Source organism: Camelus bactrianus, chromosome 11 (assembly GCF_048773025.1).
Source record: "Camelus bactrianus isolate YW-2024 breed Bactrian camel chromosome 11, ASM4877302v1, whole genome shotgun sequence".
Lineage (NCBI taxonomy): Eukaryota > Metazoa > Chordata > Mammalia > Artiodactyla > Camelidae > Camelus > Camelus bactrianus.
The window spans coordinates 52,682,310-52,704,340 of record NC_133549.1 but is presented as its reverse complement, the minus strand read 5'-3'; the positions used below and the strand labels follow the sequence as shown (position 1 = coordinate 52,704,340).

At 37.3% G+C, this 22,031-nt stretch overlaps 1 protein-coding gene across 3 annotated transcripts in view; it reads right to left on the bottom strand.

Moving 5' to 3' along the window:
- PRKG1 (protein kinase cGMP-dependent 1) overlaps positions 1–22,031 on the bottom strand; it is a 1,107,715-nt gene that overhangs the window by 281,137 nt on the left and 804,547 nt on the right. For all 3 annotated transcript variants that reach the window (XM_074374026.1, XM_045507363.2, XM_074374027.1), the window contains one exon: positions 21,765–21,828. In XM_074374026.1, coding sequence (XP_074230127.1) covers positions 21,765–21,828 — 64 coding nt within the window. The remainder of the gene's footprint in view (positions 1–21,764; positions 21,829–22,031) is intronic.

The window sequence follows — 22,031 nt, the reverse complement described above, 5'->3', positions numbered from 1 at the left end:
TGCTCAAGTCAACTTTACTCCAAGAAGCTTCATGACTAGACCAATGTCTCTCACCATCTGTTTCATGGTGCTCTGTGGAATGTTGACAGGTAAAAAGTGAAAATTACATACTCTGAAAATGCCCTGGGTCAAGTCTGGGAAATGATGAAACACAATTCAGAAGATCTTATTAGGTTTCAATATATCAGCATCCTCCAAGAGGCGTCTATGGAATGGTTATTTACTTCTCAAAAAATTTCCTTGGGAAATAGCTTTGGAGACTCTAATTTGCTCTGTTTCTGCACTCATATTGGAATTCAGATCTTAGACAAGTAATGCTGGGAAATAGTTTATACATTAAGAGTGAAAAGAAATTCTTCTTGTTCAGTATCTTTCCACTTAAAAACAAATTAATGTGATGTTACGCCTGAAGGCTTTGCCTTAAGGTTATTGATAAAGCCCGGTCTTGATTCATTGATAAATGTTTAGCAATCGGCAGGTGAGTCACTTTTGATTAATCAAAATTTAGAGAAATAAAATGGAAAATTAATTAGTTACAGTCTTCTAACTTCGGCCTTTTTGATTTATACACTATAATTACGGTATGTTATTATTTTTTGTCTCGTTTAGGGTATATCTATCACTGAGTTTGGCATGCACAGTTTAATTACTCTCCTTGAATGTCAAATACAAGCTAGCAAAAGAAGAATGACCTGGGACAACACTCCCTCTCTGCAGTTTCAAAATAATGGATCAAGTAAGTTAACAGCAAGGTATACATTTTCGTCTACTATGCACAATTGTGTGGGCTGCTTCTAAGCAAAAAAAACTTACTATTTTTAAAATATTAAAGCCATTTTTCCACTGACTATTCCTTTTTTCAGAGTCAGTAGTAATTATGCCTGAGGTATCTTTGCTGCCAAACAGTAATACCAACTGTTTGCAGATTCAGTGGAGGAGTCACATTTGAGAGGTCAAGGTCTACAACATGTAACTCAAACTGCTTTGGGACAAATCTGATGACCCTTGAAATCAATTAAGAAGCAGAATGAAAGTAGGGGTCTCTCTCCAGAATTCTTCTAGCCGAAGATCCCAAATCATCAACAAATGAAACAGCCACCTGGTCCTCCTTCTCTTAACAGCTACTTTGTTCTTACAAATAGCTTCTTTTCCAGAGCCGGGAACAGGATTTAGGATTTCAGAGTTTGGCACAGCCAACCAGCATTAGCAACTTGGTTTTGTGTATTGAGGATTAATAACAGCAGCCATAATGATGACAGAAAACACTAATAGTTCTCATTACTGATATTCATTTTAGGGTGGTGAGCAGCTGTTAAAACATCTCTTTAGAAGTTAAAGTTCAGTCACATATCTTTTTCACCAAATAGGGAAAGCTTTAATGCTCCTTAGGAAGGAAGCTTACAAATTCAAATGTCAGTCAGAGCACACTGTGATTGTTCTTTATTAACTTTTTTCTCTCCCCATCTTAAGCTTTCTGGTCCTTAAGCTTTTTAACAGCTGACATTGAAAGTAATGACAGGAACCCCGGGAGCCTCCAGGTTTCCACTTAAAATAATCCTTTCCAATTCAATATGGGAAATTTCTCATCTATTTGCATTTGAAGAATGTCATCTGTTTCCTCAAAAGTGTCACTAACTGGTATGCCTAGAAAGTCAATGGTGACTAGTAACTGTCTTAAGGCACTTGATATAATGATAAGAGAGGCTTCTAGAGAATTGAAGTCTGTTCTGTCACTTCCTCAGTCAGCTACAAACATCTTCAGCAAATGACAGCATCTTGGCAAGCAAGTCCATCATTTCATCCATGAACTGAAGAAGTTAGAATTGGTCGGTGTTTCCTAAATTCTCCAGACCACGTGCATCACCCAGGATGTTGTAGACGGAATGGGTTGTGACTGTGGTCTTCAGCCCTAACTCAGTATCAGAACCTCCGGGTGAGAGGATATAAAATCAGAGTCAAGCTAAATGCAGGAAACTGTTTCCAGGACCCTGGAGAGCAGGAAGCAGGGAGGGTGTTCCTTCAGGAACACTTCGGCCACTAGATAAGGTGGGACCCTGCTGGTGCTGTATTTGGTTCGTAAACCAGGAGAGTCTAATACCTGTCAACACCCTCTTAAACCAAGGATGGTCAGATTTTCTTTGTAAATGTGCAGCTAGTGAATATTCTAGGTCTTCTGGCCATGCTGTCTCTTTAAATCACAGCTCGTACTGCAGAGCCAACGCAGTCACAGACAATAAGTAAAGAAATGAAAGTGCCGTGGCTGCCTTCCAGTAAAACCTACATTTGAATTTCATATAATTTTCATGTGGTGTTAACTGTTATTCTTCTGGGGGTTTTTTTCCAACCATTTAAAAATACAAAAACCATTCTTAACTCACAGGCCTTACAAAAATAGGTGCTGTGCTGTTTGCCAATCCCTTAAGTGGAAATGCCAGAATTTTAAGGAAACATCTTCTCAAATGACACTAGAAGCCCCATAATCAAAGGCAGGAACAGAATCAAGTCTCACTTTCTCTTTTGGTCCTAGCAAGATCCTACCTGCCTCAGTGCAGCAGCAGGGTATTCGCAGGAGGAGGGAGCAGGGAAAGGCTCACAGAGACTGACTGTTCTGTACCTGCTGGGTTCAGTCATCCCACTTCCATTAGGTTCTGTTTCTTTAAATAAATGGGGAATCTATGACATGAGAACACATGTGTGCAGACGTCCTTGTGTGTATGCACATGTGTGTGGTCTCGCTGCCAATCTAACATGACCTGCAAAGTTACTGTGCTGTTAAAATACAGATTTCCAGACTTCTCCCTAGGCATGTTTCAGTCGTTCTGAGGTGCTGCCCAGAAATCTGTATTTTAAGCAGCCTCCCTACACGAGTCATATGATCTAATCTTTTTAGAAAACTTACATCAGAACCGAGGTTGAGCATAAACTGAAAGTTCACGGTGCATTTAGGGACCAGTCTTCTCTTGGGCTGCAAGAATGACCCTTTCTATTTTATAGACATAAAACTGGTTTTCTGAAGTGAAATCATCATACATACCAATCTTCATACTGAAAGATAAAGCAGGACTCTGCACCATGAGGCCCTGAAGCAAGCAAAACTTCGATAGCTACTCAGAAGTGATACTTAGGAAGAAAAAGAAAAACAAAAACAAAAACAAAAAAACTATGCTAGGCCAGAAATATTCAGGGAAAATAGGCATAAGCAGTCAGCCCATGGGGAAGTGATATGACCACAAGCAGGAGTACAGAATGGATTGCGCTTTGCTGATACTTTTCAGACACTGGCAATTCTGAGCCACTGGGAAACTCAGTAGCACAAAGAGCAAGAAAAGCCACAGGAATAAGGGAAGAGGCAGCACTGAGCAGAGGCTGGGCAGGCCACACGTCTATGACAGTTTTGCTCTAAACAGTGGTAACAGCTGCGAACCAAAGGACAGCCTTTCTTGGAAGAAATGGTTCAACAGCATCTCTTGGCACAAATAGCAACCCCCATCAGAAGCACCATATCTGAATACAAAAGATAAAGCTGGCTGTACCAGTTCTGCTATGGGTCAAACAACTAGAGAGGCTATTCCTCCCTCCATAACCTTTTGTATTCCCAAACTTATACTCCCTTGAGCTTAATTTTTGCTATTTTTCTTCATGTTCCTCACTGGTTCTCTGGCCCAGTTTTCAACGTGGATTCACTCTTCATGCCAGTGTCACCTGTAGCTCTGATTGCTGCCAACCTTTGACCACAGTAAATTGTTTCCCTGAATCTGTAATTTTGTACAGAACTCATTTTAATATGCTCAGAGATGTACTGATTGCTTGATGCCTATTAGATCATGTTGATATTTAATTATTGAAAAACATTTTTGATAAAATCAAAATAAATTACAATAATACATTCTCACTTGGTGCCATGCATTATGCTACGTGCTTTATATGGGTATGACATCTAATATTTTAAAACAGCAGTTTCCAGTATGACATGTTAAAAGTTTGGAAGTCCTCATCCTCACAACATGAAAAAAGCTACAAACTGATCATAGGGAACTTCTCTTAGATCTATCAGAAAACTGAGGTCACAGAGCAAACTGTAGCCCTGACAACCAGTGAGGAGGATAAAGAGATTCACAGCTTGCCTACTGGGAGCTACAGTAGCCTGGAGAGAGAAGCCCCCAGCTAGAGCCAGCAGAGGTAGGGACTTTAAACTGCCATCAATGCTTCACTAGAGGCTCACTGTCAACCAGGTTGTGAGGCGAAAACTCCTGGGGGCCCAGTCTTAGGGGAGCTCCCCACGTTTTCCTGAGTTTTACCCTCTACAGGTTCTCACCCTGAATATTGGATAAAAATTCTCTGTGCTTCTCTCAAGGAAAGAGGAAATTAATCATTTTGAAATATACTCAGAGTTGGCTCTCATCTTAACAAGACCTGCCACAAGGAAAATTATTTTACCAGAACCAAAGGGCTTTTTTTTTTTTTCACCAAAGATTAACCAACCTGGGTGAAGAAAATACTCAACTCCAGCCCCTTCCAGCCTTTGATGAGGGGAAGGAAATATTTAACTCATTCTCACTAAAAGACTGAGACTGAATTAACAGGACTATAAAACAATTCCCCTTCCCTCCACATTCTTACCACCTGTGAGGGTTCATATTCTGTATCAACTTCACTGGATCCCAGGGTACCCAGATATTTGGCTAAATGTTATTTGTGGATATGTCTGTGAAAGTGGTTCTAGATGAAATTAGCACTTGAACTGGTGGACTCAGTAAACCAGTCTGTTCTCCCCAGTGGGACTGGGCATCATCAAGCCATTAGGGCTTGAACAGAGTTGGCTCTGCTTGCCTGATTGCTTAAGCAGAGACATCAGTCTTCATTTACCCGCAGCACTCCTAGTTCTTAGACCTTTGGATGCAGGCTGTAATCTACACCATTGGCTCCCTTGGTTCTCAGGCCTTCATTTTCAGACTGAATTATACCACCAGTTTTCCGGGTGCCCCGCTTGCAGATGGCAGACTGTAAGATACCTAAGCCTCCAAAATTGCATGAGGCAATTCCATATCATCTCTTACTCTTTCTCTCCATATACACACACACACATACACGCACAATCTCCTATTGATTCTGCTTCTCTAGAGAATCCAAATATACCACTGCATCAACAGTGTTCCTGTATAATAATGGGAGATTATAGCAGAAAGACTGTAAGTCTCAAAACCTATTTAAGAAAGAGTTTCCAGGGAAACTCTAAGAGAAAAGGAGCAAACACCAGTGCACTAGGGGAAATTATAGCCTTTGATACCACTGCTACAGCAAACAGTAAACACAGCCCAGCTCTTAGGCAGATAAACATAAATCTTCCCACTAAAGGCCTATCTACCTCAGTGCTTATTATGCAATACCTCATACCAGGGTTTCAACAAAAATTTTGCAAAGCATGCTGAAAGAAAAAAAAAAATCACAATTTGAAGAGACAAAGCAAGCCTCAGAATCAAACTTAGATATGGAAGAAATGTAATTATCAAAGAGGAAATTTAAAACAAATACTATGCTAAGGTTTCTAAAAGAAAAAGTGGACAGCATACTAGTATAGATGGGTAATGTAAGCAGAAATATAGAAACCCTAAAAAGGAACCAAAAGGAAATGCTAGAAAATAAAATCTCAATTGAAAATGAAAAATGTTTTCAATGGGCCCATCAGTAGACTGTACATAACCAAGGAAAAATATCAGTAAGTTTGAAAACATATAAATAGAAACTTTCAAAACTGAAATGCAAAGAGGAAAAAATAATTAAAAAATAGAACAGAATATCTAAAAACTGAGGGACAATTACAAAAGAAGTCAATTATTTCTTTATATTACATATGTGTAATGGGAATACTAGAAGAGGGAAAATTAAAGAAATATTTAAAAAACAGCTGAGAATTTTCTCAAATTCATGACAGACACAAAAGTCATAGATAAAGGAAGCTCACTGAGCATCTGATAGGATAAATACCAAAGTAAGCATATTATATTCAAACTTCTGGAAATCAAAGAATAAAACCTGAAAGAAGGCAGAAGAATAAAAACACTTTAAGCACAGAGGAACAAGGACAAGAACTGCATTGAACTTCCTTTCAGAAACTACCTGCTTTAAGCAAGAAAAGCATAAAATGAAGTATTTAAAGTGTGGGGAAAAAATTAAAAATCCACCATCCTGAGATTCTGTGTACAGTAAAATTATCTTTCAAAAGTGAAGGAGAAATAACGTCTTTCTCAAACAAAAACTGAGGAAATATGTCACACAATTCTTTTCCAAATTAAATTTGTCATTCAATTTGTTTTCATACCTTGCCAGAAATATTAAAAACAAAAAGTTCTTCAGAGAAAAGGAAAATGATACAGGTTGGGAATTGTCCACATAAAGGGAAGAGTGTTAGAGAAGGAATGATAAAGGTAAAATAAATTATTTTTCTTATTCTTAATTGATCTAACAAATTACACTGTGTACAAAATTACAATAGCTACAATGTGTTGGTTATTATATCTTATGAATACATGAAATAAATGGCAGTGGGATAAGGAGAGGAAATAATCTGTTTTAAGTTACTTTAACTACCTGTGAAGTGGTATAGTGTTACCTGAAAGAGGACTTGAACTCAGTGAAAAATAAACTGCAAACTCAAGGGCAACCACTAAAAAAACATAAAAAGAAAACATGTAATTGTTATGCTACGAAATGAGAGACAATGAAATTATAAAGTGCTCAATTAAAACAAGAGAAGGCATAAAAAGAGAAAGGAAGGAAGAAAGAAATGGAGGAAGAAAGGAAAGAAAGAACAAAGTCAATGAATTGAAAACAGTCACTCATATGGTAGATATTAATCCAAATACACCAACAATCACTTTAAATGAGAATGGCCTAAATACACCAATTAAAAGACAGAGACTACCAGAAAGGATAAAAAAACAAGGCACAACCAGATGTTGTCTTCAAGAAATCTACTTCAATATAAAGACAGAGATTAAAAGTTAAGGGATAGGAAATCATATACCATATTAACACTAACCAAAAGAAAGCTAGAGTAGCTATATTGTTTTCAGGTAAAAAGGACACAAATAAACTACTTATTTGTAACTTAAGTGATTGATTTCTTGAATATGTGCAAGCACATTTGACGGTCCTTTATTACTGCATTCTGTTGATTCTTACTTTGTGGTTGGCTTTATTCCTTTGATAACTATTTGAAACTAAGTTTCAAAATCTAAAGCTCTAAACTGTTGTTAGAAACAATCAATACATATATGTAAACTAAAAAAATAAGTGCAGTATATTGTATATATGTATCTACATGCAATATATTGTGTATGTGTAGTCAAATTGTAATAATTCTATCTAATAAAACTGAAAAATGAAAAAAATAAAAAAGTTGGAGTAGGTATATTATTTTCAGATAAGTCAGACTTCAGAGCAAGGAAAATTATCAGGAATAAAAAGGGGTATATACCACGATAAAAGGATCAATATTCCAAGAAGATACAACAATGTTTAATGTGTATGTGCCTAATAACAAAGTATCAAAATACCTGAGGCAAAAACTGATAGTACTATACTACAAGGAGAGATAGCTGAATGAACCTATTATAATTGGAGACTTCAAAACCCTTGTATTGATGGATCCAGCAGGCAGAAATTTAATAAGGATACAGTTGAACTGAAGAGTACCATCAATCAACTGGATCTAATTGACATTTATTGAAAATTTATCCAATAATAAGAGAATACAGTTTTCTAAAGATCACATGGAACATTCACTATGACAGACCAGTCTGGACCACAAAACACACCTTAACAAATTCAAAAAACAGAAATCATAGAAAATATGTGCTTACAACACAGTTGAACTTAACTAGAAAACAATAATAGGAAGTTAGCCAAAAATTCAGAAAATGTGGAGATTAAACAACACACTTCTAAATAATACATGACTCAAAGAAGTAGTCTCAAGAAAAGTTAAAAACAATTTTTGTTTAAATGAAAATGAAAACACAACATATCAAAATTTATAAGACACAGCAAAAGCAGTGCTTAGAGAGAAATGAATAGAATTGAATGCATCTATTTGAGAATAAAAAAGACCTAAAATCAATAATGTAAGATTCCATCTGAGGAAACTAGAAAAAGAGCAAGTTAAATTCAAGGGAAACAGAAAAAAAATAGTAAGATTTAAATTAGAAAACAATGAAATTGAAAATAAGAAATGGGGGAGGGGGGGAATCACTGAAACCAAAAGCTAGTTCTTTGAAAAAGATCAATAAAATCCGTAAGCCTCCAGCCAGGCTAATTAACAAAAAAGAGACAAGACACAACTTTCTAATATCAGAAATAAAAAAGAGCACATCACTACAGATCCCATGGACATTAAAAGGATAATAAAGAAATGTTATCAATAACCCTATGTCCATAAATTTGATAACCTAGATGAAATGAACTAATTCCTTGAAAGATACAATCTATTCAAACTCATACAAAAGACACTCTGAATAGGCCTATATCTATTAGAGAAATTGAATCAGTAATTAATAACTTTCCAAAACAGGAAGGTTCACTGGTAAACTCTACCAAACTTTTAATGAAGGAATGATACTAATTCTATATAACTAGAATTAGAATTAGTATTAGATTAGAAAATAGAAGCAAAGCAATTCCTAACTCATTCTGTGATATCAGCTTTACCCTAATATCAAAACTAGACAAAATATTAGCAAGAATACAATAATATATATTTAAAAATCTGCACCATGACTAAATAGGATTTATCCTAAGTATGCAAGATTCATTCAACACTCAAAAATCAACTGCTATAACCCATCGTATCAACTGGCTAAAGAAAAATCATATGATCTTAATAGGTGCAGAAAGCATTTCACAAAATCCAAAATTCACTCATGATTAAAAAAAAACTCTCAGTAATCTAGGAATAGAGAAACCTACAGTTGAAAGCATACATCAGGATGAAAAACTAGATAATTTCCCCTAAAACTGGGAATGCCCCTCTCACCACTCCTATTCAACATCATACTAAAAGTCCTAGCTAATGTATTAAGACAAGAAAAATATATATGTACAGATGGGGAAGGAAAAGAAAATGAAACTGTTTGTTCACAGACTAGACAATTGACTATATAGAGAATTCAAAATAATTGACAAAAACTCCTGGAACTAATAAGTGATTATAGCAGTGTTGTAGGATACAAGACTAATAAAAATGAATTGATTTCCTATACACCACATGAACAAATAGAATTTGATATTTAAAACACAGTATTATTTATACTATCTTAACAAAACTACAGAGATGGAAAAAGAGGGGATTGAGGGAAGAATAAATTAGGACAGTAAAACTATTATGTATGATGCCGCAATGGTGGATACATGCCATTCTGTGTTTATCAAACACACAAAACTCAACAGAAGCACACAACACAAAGAAAAAGAAAATGTGAACTATAGGCTTTAGTTAATAACTATGTTTGAATGTCGGTTCATCAGTAAAATTGCACTATACCAATGCAAGATGTTAATAACAGGGTAAACTGTGGGTGGAGAAAAGGGAGTATATGCGAACTCCAAGTATTTTCTGTTCAATTTTTCTATAAACCTGAAACTCCAAGAAATACAGTCTCTTAAGAAAAACAGTAGTGTTAAAAAATAAATAAAAACGAAAAGCAACCCTATGAGGTAAGTACTACTATTATATTTTCCAGAAGAGAAAACTGGGACTTAGGAATGTTAAACAAATTTTTCAAAATAATATAGCTAGCGAATTACGGAAATGGGATTAAAACGGGTTGCTAAAACTCAAACCTGGCATAATTACAATACAGAAAGATATATAAACACAATACACACAGAGAGAGATATATAAACACACTACACACACACAAAGTTGACACTTGAACAACACAAGTTTCAATTGTACCAGTCAACTTACACCAGGAATTGTTTCAACAAATTCTACAGTACTGTACTTTCCAAGGCTGGCTGAATCTGCAGGTGTGTAACCATCAGCAAGGAGGGCTGATGGTTAGACTTGAGTATCCATGGGTCTTGGTATCCAAGGGGGGTCCTGGAATCAATCCCCTGCAAATACTCAGGGACAACTATACACACACACACACACACACACACACACACACACACACACACACACACACACACACACACACACATATGTATACCCCCTACATACACATATGTATGTATGTATATACACACGTAGGAAAACTCTCTAGTCTTTAGATGAGGAGCCAAGTAAAAAGAGAGAAAAGGCACGCACACTGCAAAGCTGTAGACGGGGGATTATCAGAGACAAGAACTGAACTGCAGTTTCAGGAAACTGGGAAGACGGCTTCTTAAGCTAACAGTAATCAACAACAGTTCAGAGCTCTGCCCAAGGACATTATATTGGAAAGTCAGCATCTTTCTAGGAGTGTTCCCCTTCTTTAGAATTTCCTTTCAAAGGTTTGGCCTTTGTTATATGGATAAGGGAGATCAGGGAGCTGACAGAAGAAAAGTTAAATCATATTCCTTGTCCACAGTCTTACAGCCCTCGGCTCTCCCCACTTCCTCTGTCTTCCACCTTGATTTTGGGTCCTTGGGAATCTTCTACCTACAACCTCTATATCATCAGGTAGTGCTTATGAACTCTTGCATTTCAGAATGCATGCCCCAATCCTTGACACATTGCATCAAGGATGCTTGGTGACAGCATCCAAATGTAAAACAGAACAGTTTTGTTTCTTTCACTGAGGCACTCACATAGCACATGAAAACCTCAAACATTGGGGGAAAAACACTGAAAACCTACACAGACTATTCATTCAACAAATATTTACTGGTTACGCAGTAAATGTCAGGGAAAATTCTTGTGCAAATCCTTGCTCTTCTGGAAATTGGGGCCATAAGCTGAGACATATCCTACCCTTAATGTATTTAGAGAAAACTGAGAAACAGACAAGTTCCAGGCAATATAAGAGGAAGCCTATGATTTTGAAGCACAAACTACAAAAGAATTAAGGGAATAACCAATAAGACGATAAAGCAGATTTAGGCAGGGCAAGCTTCTGAAAAGAAAGACTTAACAATCGTTGATTCGAGAACATCCTTGAAAGAGAAAAGAGGATGGCCCACTGTTCTCATGCTCACAAAAAGTAACAATTCTTGGAAATGTAAACCATTTGCACAAGTAATACAAAGCAAAGAGAACTGGCAGGGTGATGCTGCACTGCAAGTCTATCTATGAAACAAAACACACTGCCTTTATGAAAAGAATCATTTTCCGTTGTAACTAACAAAATGAATGATAACTCTTCCCAGAATGCTAAGAGACGCTCACTTACAGCATCTCATAGTAATTAAGGGAAAACATAGGACATGCGACACACAGGACTTTACTACACAGCTGCCATCTCACTAAAGCCTTAGCTGCTCACAGTTCCTTCCTCATTAATATTGACCAATGTTTGATGAACATTCATGCCTGAAACGCTGCCTGCCCTAGTTCAGAGCCTTATCTGCCAGGAAACAGCCTTGTAGCCACTGGCCTAAGAAACTGCATGATTCCTTTTTGCAGGGAGGTGGTAGGTTGCCTTGCAGTGGATTCCCAGGGAGACATGTAGCCAAAGGCTTCAGGGAGACCTGGAACTAAATGTCTGCTTAACCCCCTGCTCCAAGCTGTTTGATAGCTCTCTCCAGCCCAGACAAGCTTTGTATTTTGTGACTAAAACTGAAAGCCCAATTGGTTTCCTTATCTTTAGTTTCTTGCTGTAAACGCAAGTGAGCTTTTGTTTTTCACTGATTTATGTCTTGGATGTCAACTGTGTACAAGCCCCTTAACTAGTTTTTTGTTTGTTTGTTTGTTTTGGTTTTTTTTTTTTTTTTTTGGCAGCTACAAAGATGCCTCAGACTTTTTTAAAAAGTTGAAAATCTTGGGCAATACTTTCTTTTAATCAAAGCAGTTTGTCTAATTCAGACCAGGTGTTTTATCACTCTGCTCTGTAAAAGGAATTCAGGGCTTATCATGATCTGCTCCAATACCATCAACTAGCATTTTGTAAATAGGGTCTCACATTCATGCCAAAGATAGGTCACTAATTTATACTTCCACACAAATTCATTGATTGTTTGTAAACCCCATAAACAGCAGCAAACCACAAGTACCAAGTAGGTTTGCATATTTTTAGGTAGCAATCATTTTGAGTACTTTTTATGAATGTTTTCTAGAAAGCTGATTTATTACAAATTGGTTTCCCATTTGCAGAGGACGTACATTTTAATGAATTACAGGCAGCACAAAGCAAAGCATACATATTCTGGTAATAAAATGACTAGAAATGCCTTGTTTCAAAGTTTGTGGAATGCATAAAATGGATTCCTGTCATAGTAAATTAAAAATGCTGAGAAAAAAATATGTCCCCAGAAAAAATAAACATTTTCAGAAGGAAGTACCTCTTATTTATAGGAAAAAGTGGGGGATGGGGAAACAGTTTTTTCTTTTTCATTTATGCTACAAATTTTCAAGATGTAAAATGGCATAGAAATAAAAGGCGCCAATTCCAGCATCAAGCTGCGTGGGGTAAAACACCTCCCCATTAGCTGTATTACCTGAGACTCAGTTGTCCCAGTTGTAAATTGGGAACAATTTACAAGACAGGTGAGCTTTGAACAACATGGGTTTGAACTGTGAGGGTCTACTCAGATGCAGATTTCCTTTACTAACTATGTACTGAAGTACTAAGTGATCTGAAGTTGGTTGAACTCACAGATTCAAAACCACAGATACTAAGGACCAACTACAAAGTTATACATGGACTTTTGATTATGTAGACGGTTAGCAGCCCTAACCCCTACTGTTGTTCAAGGGTCAACTGTAATACTACTTACTTCAGATGTTTTAAACAGATGCCCTTAACCTGGCAGAGTCAGCCTTCATAAGTGGAAGGTATTACTGCCTTTTTTTTTTTTAACTGCTTACAGGTACCCAGTGAAAAGAAATACCAGTATAATTCCAGCTTTTAAGGAACTTACAATCTAAAGGGGTAATAAGTCACAAAACTAGACACCAATTTAAAGCAAGAGCAAGCACTTATTCCTTCCATGTAATGATAGCTAAATTGATCTAGAAGACATAGGAATCCTCCCTATAGGGGAAGAAATGAAAATGACTGAGGCTCAGAAAGAGAAAGGTCTCTGCTGGGTATTTAATTATACAGAATCTCAGAGTTAGGCAGAAGTCAAAAAATCAATACTGTTCAAGCATCAAATCAACGTTTAAGTATATACAACACCCTAACCAATCTCTTCTAAACCATAGCTTTTCAAAAGTGTTTTATTTCTGTGAATACTTAGTATCTTGCACTATACTTTGCCATCTATGGTATTGGCATGACTGTCAATTCAGTCATTTCAGATATAACTTCCTAACCACCCTGGCTAAAGCAGCCCACGTGTCCCTGGCAGTCTCTATAATACTACCCTATTTCATTTCCTTCTTACGGTCAGCGGAGTTTCCCGGGTAATGTCACATCTACCGTACAGCAGAATTTCCTAGTCTCTGCATGACTGAGACTAGATGTGTGTTTGGGACTAGATGACTGTTTGTGAAGCTGCCCTTTACAATGTAGAATGTTTAGCAGCATCCGGCGTCTATCCACTAGAGGCCAGAGGCAGCCATCTGCTGCCCTCACCCAATACTGTAACAATCATAGATGTATCCAGACATTAAACATGCTTGTTAACCCCTCAGATGGAGAGTCCAGGAGGACTTGGGATAGCCAAAATCCCTGATCAGTCACCTCCAGCCATAAGGAGTCTTATTTGTTAACCTCAGTATGTATATAAGATAAACCCTAATTGTGTGTGTCAAATTTGAAAGGCACTGATAAGCACTGCTGATTTGCATCGAAAATTATATTTGCATGTTTAATAGTTTCACAGTAGTTATACAGTTGAAGACCCACAGCAATACTAAAGGAAACTGCTGTTATTCCGATTCATCACTGATGGTTTAAACAATCTGTCCAAAGTCTGTTTTTAGAGGTAGAGCTCCCCATCCTCTTAACACAGAAAAGTGTGTCTACTAAGTTAAAGAGGAATCCAATACCCTCCCCTAAAGTCTCCTTCCTTGTGCAAATCAGCGAAAATTTCTAAGGTACTTCAATCATTTTCTTCCATTGTTTCCAGCAGTATTGCCTATACTCTGCCATGTCTTCACTGTCCTATCCTTCTGGATTTTTTTTTTTCTTTTTAAATCACGTGCAAAAATATACATTTCTCCTGTTACCTCTTTGTAGTGGATTCCACCCATTATTCCAACCTGTTGAGATATTTTGGGTCCTTTGACAGGTGTAGGACCACCAGATCAATTCAAGTGAAGTTAAAGAAAAATGAAAACACTGAATATTTTGTACAATGTGGAATAGGTTATACAAGTAAGTAAAACATGTAATTGAAAGAGAGGAAGTTTAGGGTGAGAACGAATTGTCTAATTGCTTACAGATCAACTGCTGGGTCTAGATACAGTTTTTTCACTGGATACAAACATTATTTTTTTCCTCCTAAACCTTTAGGCCTTCATATAATGTTTTCATTCTCCCAGAAGGCACTTCCCTTCCTCTGGCTTCCCTGTCCATCCTCATCTCTTCCTTGCAAAACTCTACTTATTATTTTTTAAACAGAGGTATTGGGGACTGAACCTAGGACCTCATCTCCTGCATGCTAAACATGCACTCTTCCACTGAGCTACACCCTCTGCTCTACTTACTATTCAATTCTCAGCTTGAACGGTGTTGTGTCAGCAAGGCCCTCAGACAGTCCTTCACCTCAAGCCATTACAATCTTAACCTGCTTAAGACCCTTAAGTAGAGGGGGACGGGGTGTAGCTCAGTGGTAAAGCATGTACTTAGCATGCATAAGGTACTGGGTTCAATCCTAGTACCTCCACTAAAAAAAATTTTTTTTAATTTTAAAAGAATATACATCCTTGAATAAAAAGACCCTCAAGTGCACATTCTCCTTATAACCCCAAATGTTTCCTTCATAGTTATCACAACTGAAATCAAGTTCCATGTTTACTTCTCTTAAGAGCTTAATTAAGATATAATTCACATATTATAAAGTTCACCCACTTAAAATGTACAGTTCAATGGTTTTCAGTATATCCAAAAATTTGTGGGCCATAGTGCCCAGATATTTGTTCAAACATTATTCTAGACTGTGCGTGTGATAAGATTAACTTTTAAATCAGTGGTCTTTGATGACATGAGATTATCGTTTAAATCAATGGATTTTGAGTAATTCCTCTCCATAATGTGAGTGGCCCTCATTCAATCAAACAAGAACTTCACAGAACAAAGACTGACAACCCCCACCCCTCTTCCCCACTCCAAACAGGAAGAAACTCAGCCAGCAGATGGCCATGGAACCTGAACTTCAACACCAGCTCTCCCGTGGTCTCCAGCCTGCCAGCCTATTCTACAGATTTTGAACTTGCCAGCCTCCATAATCACCTGAGCCAACTGCTTACAATAAATCTCTCTCTACATGTACATACACACCGTACTGGTTCTATTTTCTCTGGAGGACTCTAGTACAACTTCCTTATCACATATATGATATGCAAATGTGTTCTCCAACTCCATTTTTACTTCTGTCATAAAATAAGATGTGCCGATATCAAACAGAGTTTGTCTTTACTTTTCAATGTCTCTGCCCTCACATACCCTTTACACTTCTTTCTCCTTCAGAAGCAGCTATTCGCCTACCCCACAGAGGGGAAAACCCGAAAGGAACAAGGAAGATCTAAACAGACAGTTAGCTCTCCAAATTCAGAGTCCTTCAGGCCAAAGCAATTGGAAGAGAAGAGGTTCTTTCAGTTCCCTCCAGCCTGGCTTTGAATAGCAAGAGCCAAACCTAAGGAAGTGAAGAAAACGTTTAGTCCTAACGACAGATTTTGAAGAGAACTAATAATGTTTCTGTCGACTCCATCAGTTTCTTTCCCGAAGACTCTAGGCCTGTTCAGAATGATAAAAAGAGAGAGCTTCACGGCACTTCAGTAACTCAGTCAAATGCAGGACTTTTCCTTTGTATTACTCACAACAGGAGAGAACAGAAAGTAATCTGGGAGGATGCCAACGTGATAGGCAACACCAAGGAACAGTTGCAGGGCTCAAACAGTGCATGTTAATCAGCCCCGTGGGGCCCTGCAACTGGGAGGAGTGCCTGTGTTAAGCTGACCTTTTCCAGTGATGATCCCTGGACCGTAATCCAACATTTGCTTCTTACCATATTATCAAGCAATGGTGAGATAAAAGTTTTCTCTCTGCATTTTTTCTATTTTTCTCATCATGTCCCTCTTAATAATTCAAGAAGTCTGAGGAATGTTATTGCCTAAGATCTTGTCAGGGCCATAATAGTGAAAATATCCAAAAAACAAAATAAATGTACTATCCAGGAACACAAACAAGAATAACCCATTATTTAGACTCAAATATATCCAAGATCCAATCATATAAAGTTGCAGACCCAAAGGCAGAGAGCTCTTAAAAGCCAGTGAAACAGAGGTTTTTTTTGTTTTTTGTTTTTATTCTAATACAACCAAATTCAATGTTTTAATAATAGAATTGGACATGAAACAGATTTCATTATAAGGAGTGTTTCTCATATGCTTTATTTTCCATTTAAAAATCAGAAGATTTAAATATAGTACCCATGCCCCACTTCTATTATTCACATAAAGGAAACATATACCATACCAAGTGGTAAAAAGTAAATTTGTTGGCTTAATTTGGTTCTTCAATCTGACATTTTCAATAGTTTTCCTTCAGTTATCTAAACATTTCACCCTTATTGGTGAAAACATAACTCCTATTGAAATTAATTTTCAAGCTTCTTTGTGACATACTAGGCTAACCTCTGCTCCTCTTCTCTATAAGAAAGTGTTTTTGTCATTTTTAAAAAAAGATGTCACTGTAGTCCTAATATGTGTGGGTATATATTAGACATTGACAGTGACTTTTCTCCGTTGTGTTTGGGTACATAATCATTGAATGGAACTATTTCTCAGCTGGAGATTATCTACAGTTGTTTCATCCATCTGAAAAAAAATGTGACTCATCTATAGAGATTAATTATGTGTACATAAAGGAAGAAGGAAAACGTGTTAGGTTGCTATAGTAAGAAAAAAGAGATTAGATTCCATTTATAATTTCACAGCTCTTTTCACTTACTCACAAATACTTCCTAGGATTTCAGAATAGATTCCAATACTTGACTAATTCATTTAATATAGTTTTCACTGTATTAATACAGGATAGTATAGAAGTTAATGAAACCAGTTTATAAAGTCAGATCTTGTTATTTCCTACATGTGCCTAAAAAATTCTCTTATAACTTATTTCACAAACTATAAAATGGCTTCTCTAGTAAACCAAATCTGAAGCTCTGAAAATGATCTCTGATATTTATTAGGACTCAGTTCGAGTGGGATATGAGCTAAGAACACACCTTAGTGACAACAAAGGTGAATAATTAGAAAATCCATTAATGAATTCAATTTGTCTTGCAAAACACAATTTAGGAAAATGTTGGGGTTATTGTTGTTGATCTGGTTGAGCCCTTTTCCAAGAACTTCCATATTATCCATGTGTAAACACAATGTTTTAAAGGAACTAGAGAAAACTTTCATATGCTCCTGGAAAAGCCATGAGAGATTCAATATACGAAAGAAATATTCCTACTACGTGATATAAAGGAAAGAAAGAAAACAGCGCTAAATTGTTACACTAAGAATGAGGAGAGTTGTTTCTGTTTTATCATCTCATAAGGAGGAACAGATACATTCACACTAGAAGTTATGGAAGAGGGTGAGTGGGGCGGGGGTGGGCAACGGCAGAAATAACTCATATAATGGATTCTTTTTCTGGTCTAGAATAGGATGCCCCAAGTGTCATAGATTCGTCCTCCAGTCACATGCACCCTCCTAAATCACTTTACCAGTAACATTATGTTTGTTCCTCTTTCTATCTGGTTACACTTTTTTTATCCCCTCAGTCTTTGCCTCCTCTGTCCTTTGTCTTTAATTTTATCCCTTATTCTGGAAGTGCTGTTTCATAATGAACATAAGGAATGAAACAGTCAATGAGAAAGTAAATCGCCACACAAACATCTACCCTCACCTGGGATATTTGGTCTAAGTAATTGGTCTGTCCCTCTATAATCCATTCTTCTCACACTAGCCAGAGAGGTATCATTAAAATGTAACTCAGACCATGTCACTTTACAACTTAGAACCCTCCAAATCTTCCCACTGGACTTGGACTTAGAACAAAAACCAAACTCCTGATCACTACCGGCATCATGAGTCTGCACTCACTCCACTATAAACCCTTTTTTAATTCTCTTGAAGGACAGCAAACTCATTCCTACTTTTGGACCTTATGCTCTTCCCTCTGCCCCGTACATGTGGCATCACATTGGCATCTGCATTCAGATCTCAGCTTAAATGCCACGTCCCCAGAGAAGTCTTCCCTTAGTAACCCAATACTTCTCCATTGATGCTATGTTCCGTACTTACTTCTCATCTGTACCCTCTGCTGGAACACACGCTTTGGGAGAACAGGGCCCTGAATCCCCTGAATTTGGAACAACTCCTGGAGCATGGCAGGTGTTTCATAAATATTTGTTAAACAAATCAAGGCTGCAAATTTCTTTGTTAAATAAAATGATTATACTGCTTTCTTTTCAAAATAATCTTGGATTCTTTCATTTTCTTGTGGATGTTTATAGGGAGAAAGACAGCTCAATTATTATGCAAGGCCATTTCCCTTTAATGTTACATGACATTGGTTTTGCCTTTGTTTCTCCAAATTGGCTTCACTCTATCTGCTACATAATTTAATCTAATTTCTCATTGTGCCTGCTTATTCAACTTGAGTTGAACACTTTCATGCACTGGGTAGTATATTCATATGTCTACTTCATATTTTGTCTTTTTACTTCGTTTGTGTGTCTTCAAAACAAATGTGTGGGCACTTAATCATCTGTTTCTATTTTCATGCAGCATTGGTGTAGACAGTACTGTGGCTCGTACAACATAAATTAAGGCATCTTCTGATTAGAAAATCTGACATAAAATACAAAAATATTTCTTTGGTCAGAATTATTTATAGAGCTGTGGCTATTGTTTCGCAAAACACAGCAAATGCTTCCACAGCTGCAGAGAAGAAAGAAAATGATTAAAGGATTTCATGGAGTTTTATTTTTTACTTTTTTTGGAGGGGCTTGATTGGGGACCAGTAAGTTTGTACTTTAGTTCATTTTGTTTAAAAAAAAAAAAAGAAAAGAAAAGAAAAAAGGTCAGAGAGTTCTTCAGTGTATTCAACCACGACAGCAAAAAACAAAGTAACTGGGAAACGCAGTTTTCCATTACAGAGGTTGGCACATTCAGGGAGAAACACAGCCAGTATTTTTTCTCATGAATTTTTAATACTTGAACACAGGGATCAAACGTGACTTCTGCTTTACTCTGTGTTCACATATAAGATGGAGATCAATAAATCGTAGGAAAGCTCACTTTGATAAGACTCAAACTAAGAATTTGAGAGCACAGACCTTCGAAGTTCTGTGGATCACAGAATTACTGGTTAGTTTGTAGAATCTTTCCAGTTCATCCCTTTAATAGCACAACTCCAAAAAATTCTTCAACCACATGAGACTAAAATCCATCGATTCTACAATCGCTCACTGACCCTTGCTCCTTCCAGCACTCCTCTCCTCCTTGCCCAGTCTTCCAAATTCCAGGGTCAATCACTATAATCTCTCCTTCACATGCATCCTCAACTCCTTAGTCCCTCTTTCAACCACTCATCCTTTCTTGGCAAAATACCAATCCTGGTTAAATCCCATTCTCTGTCTACTTGGACCTTAAATCTAGGCAAACAAATGGGGCTGAAACACACACACACACACACACACACACACACACACAGACACACACAACCAAAAGGGCTTGTGACCAAGACACACTTAATATTTTCCTCATTTTGAGTAAACTTTAAACAGGCTTCTCTCTGGTACTCTGGGCTCCTGATCTCCCTTTTCTTGGAGCATTTACTTTAGAAAGTTTTCAACTGTAAAATTTTTTAATTGAAGTATTGTCAGTTACAGTGTGTCAGTTTCTAGTGTACAGCATAATGTTTCAGTCATACATATACATATTCCTTTTCATAGTCTTTTCTGTTACAGGTTACTACACGATATTAAATATAGCTCCCTGTGCTATAGAGTACAAACTTGTTTCAACTGTAAATTCTTCATATGCCAGTTTGAGATGCAAATCTTCTTCCAGGCTATTACCTGTTTTATAGCTCAGGAATGACCTTCTCAAGGACCCAGGAGCCATTCCTTAGAAACATAATGGTAGAAGGTAGTGCCTCTATCGCCCAGTCTCTGTGGGAGGGACAGGAGCCCAGCTTCCAGAAGGGACCTCATCACATCGACCAACCTCCTCCCTACCCAGGGTGCCCTTCCTGGAGTACTTCTCCACTAGCTCACTACAGTGCTTAAAAATCCACCTATGTTTTGTCCCAGCAAAGTTCAGTTTGATTTCTCTTTCCTATTATATATCTTGAATATACGCTTTTTGCCTGTTTGAGATTTGAGATTGTTAACATCAAACAGGGCTTGAATGATGCCCGGCCACCACACTGTTTTCCTAGTCCGTTCACTCCTCCATTGTTCTCATACATTCTCCCCGTCTCCAAACCTCTACCCCATCCTCGTTCTCAGTTGACCCTGTTTCCTAGATCACTGAGAAGACATAAGGTATCAGAACAGGTTTTCCGAAGTGCCAACCACCCCAACTACCTCCCTGCCTGCATGTGTGCCCACATACCCTGCCTTCCCTGTCTTGAGAGGCACCAGAGACCCCATCCTCTTGTGTTCACTCAACATACTGCTTGTGTAAACCTCCTGTCTCCTGCTTCAATATTCCCTGTGCTCCAGGGGGGGAAAAGGGTAGGAAGGGATAAACTGGGAGTTCGAGATTTGCAGATACTAACTACTGCATATAAAATAGATAAATAAGTTTCTACTGTATAGCACAGGGAACTATATTCAATATCTTGTAGTAACATATAATTGAAAAGAATATGAAAAGAAATATATGTATGTGTTATGTATGACTGAAACACTATGCTATACACCAAAATTGACACAACATTGTAAACTGACTACACTTCAATAAAATATATATACACACATACATATTTTCTGTGCTTTATACATCCAGAGACAAAGAAGTAATGGTGACACTTTCAGTCAGCCATACAATTATGTATGTAAAATACACTGATGTGCTAATAAAATACGTATCCAACTGCTAATTCTGTTGTAAGTTTGTTCATCTGAAGCTTCATACTGGCAATTACTATAATTTTGCTTTACTTTGACTGAAATGAGAGAAATATGCCATTTCCCATTCTTGGAAGTCCGAGTAACAAGATGTTTGCCACAGTGAAAAGTTTTCCTTCCTCTAAACATAAGTTGATTTGCACATTTTTAACTGTGTATAAATGTTGGAGGTACTGAGCTACTTTTTATTTGAAGCCAAACATACAGCTCATCCCAAAGCTTAAAAAAATTTAAAAGGTTTCTCTGCAGTTTGTGACTTGTCATTACACAGCTATGATTGGCTAAGTCCCATCTCAAAAAGTTCAAGGGCTAAAAACAATTACCTCTTCAAGGACGTCAGCAAGCTTACTGAGGATCTCTTCAGGAAGGCTCTGGAATGTTGGAACGCTGAAAAACAAAACCGAGATGATGCTGAAGGTGTACACAGCAACTCACTTTCATAGATAAAGCAGCAATGTATCTGAAAATGCAAACGCATTTCATGACAAAGAATCTGCAGATGAAGATCAAAGCAATAACTTCAGCATAATTTGAGGACCAATAGGAAAAGGCATGTTGTACTAAAAAGAATTGGAGGTTGGACAGAACCA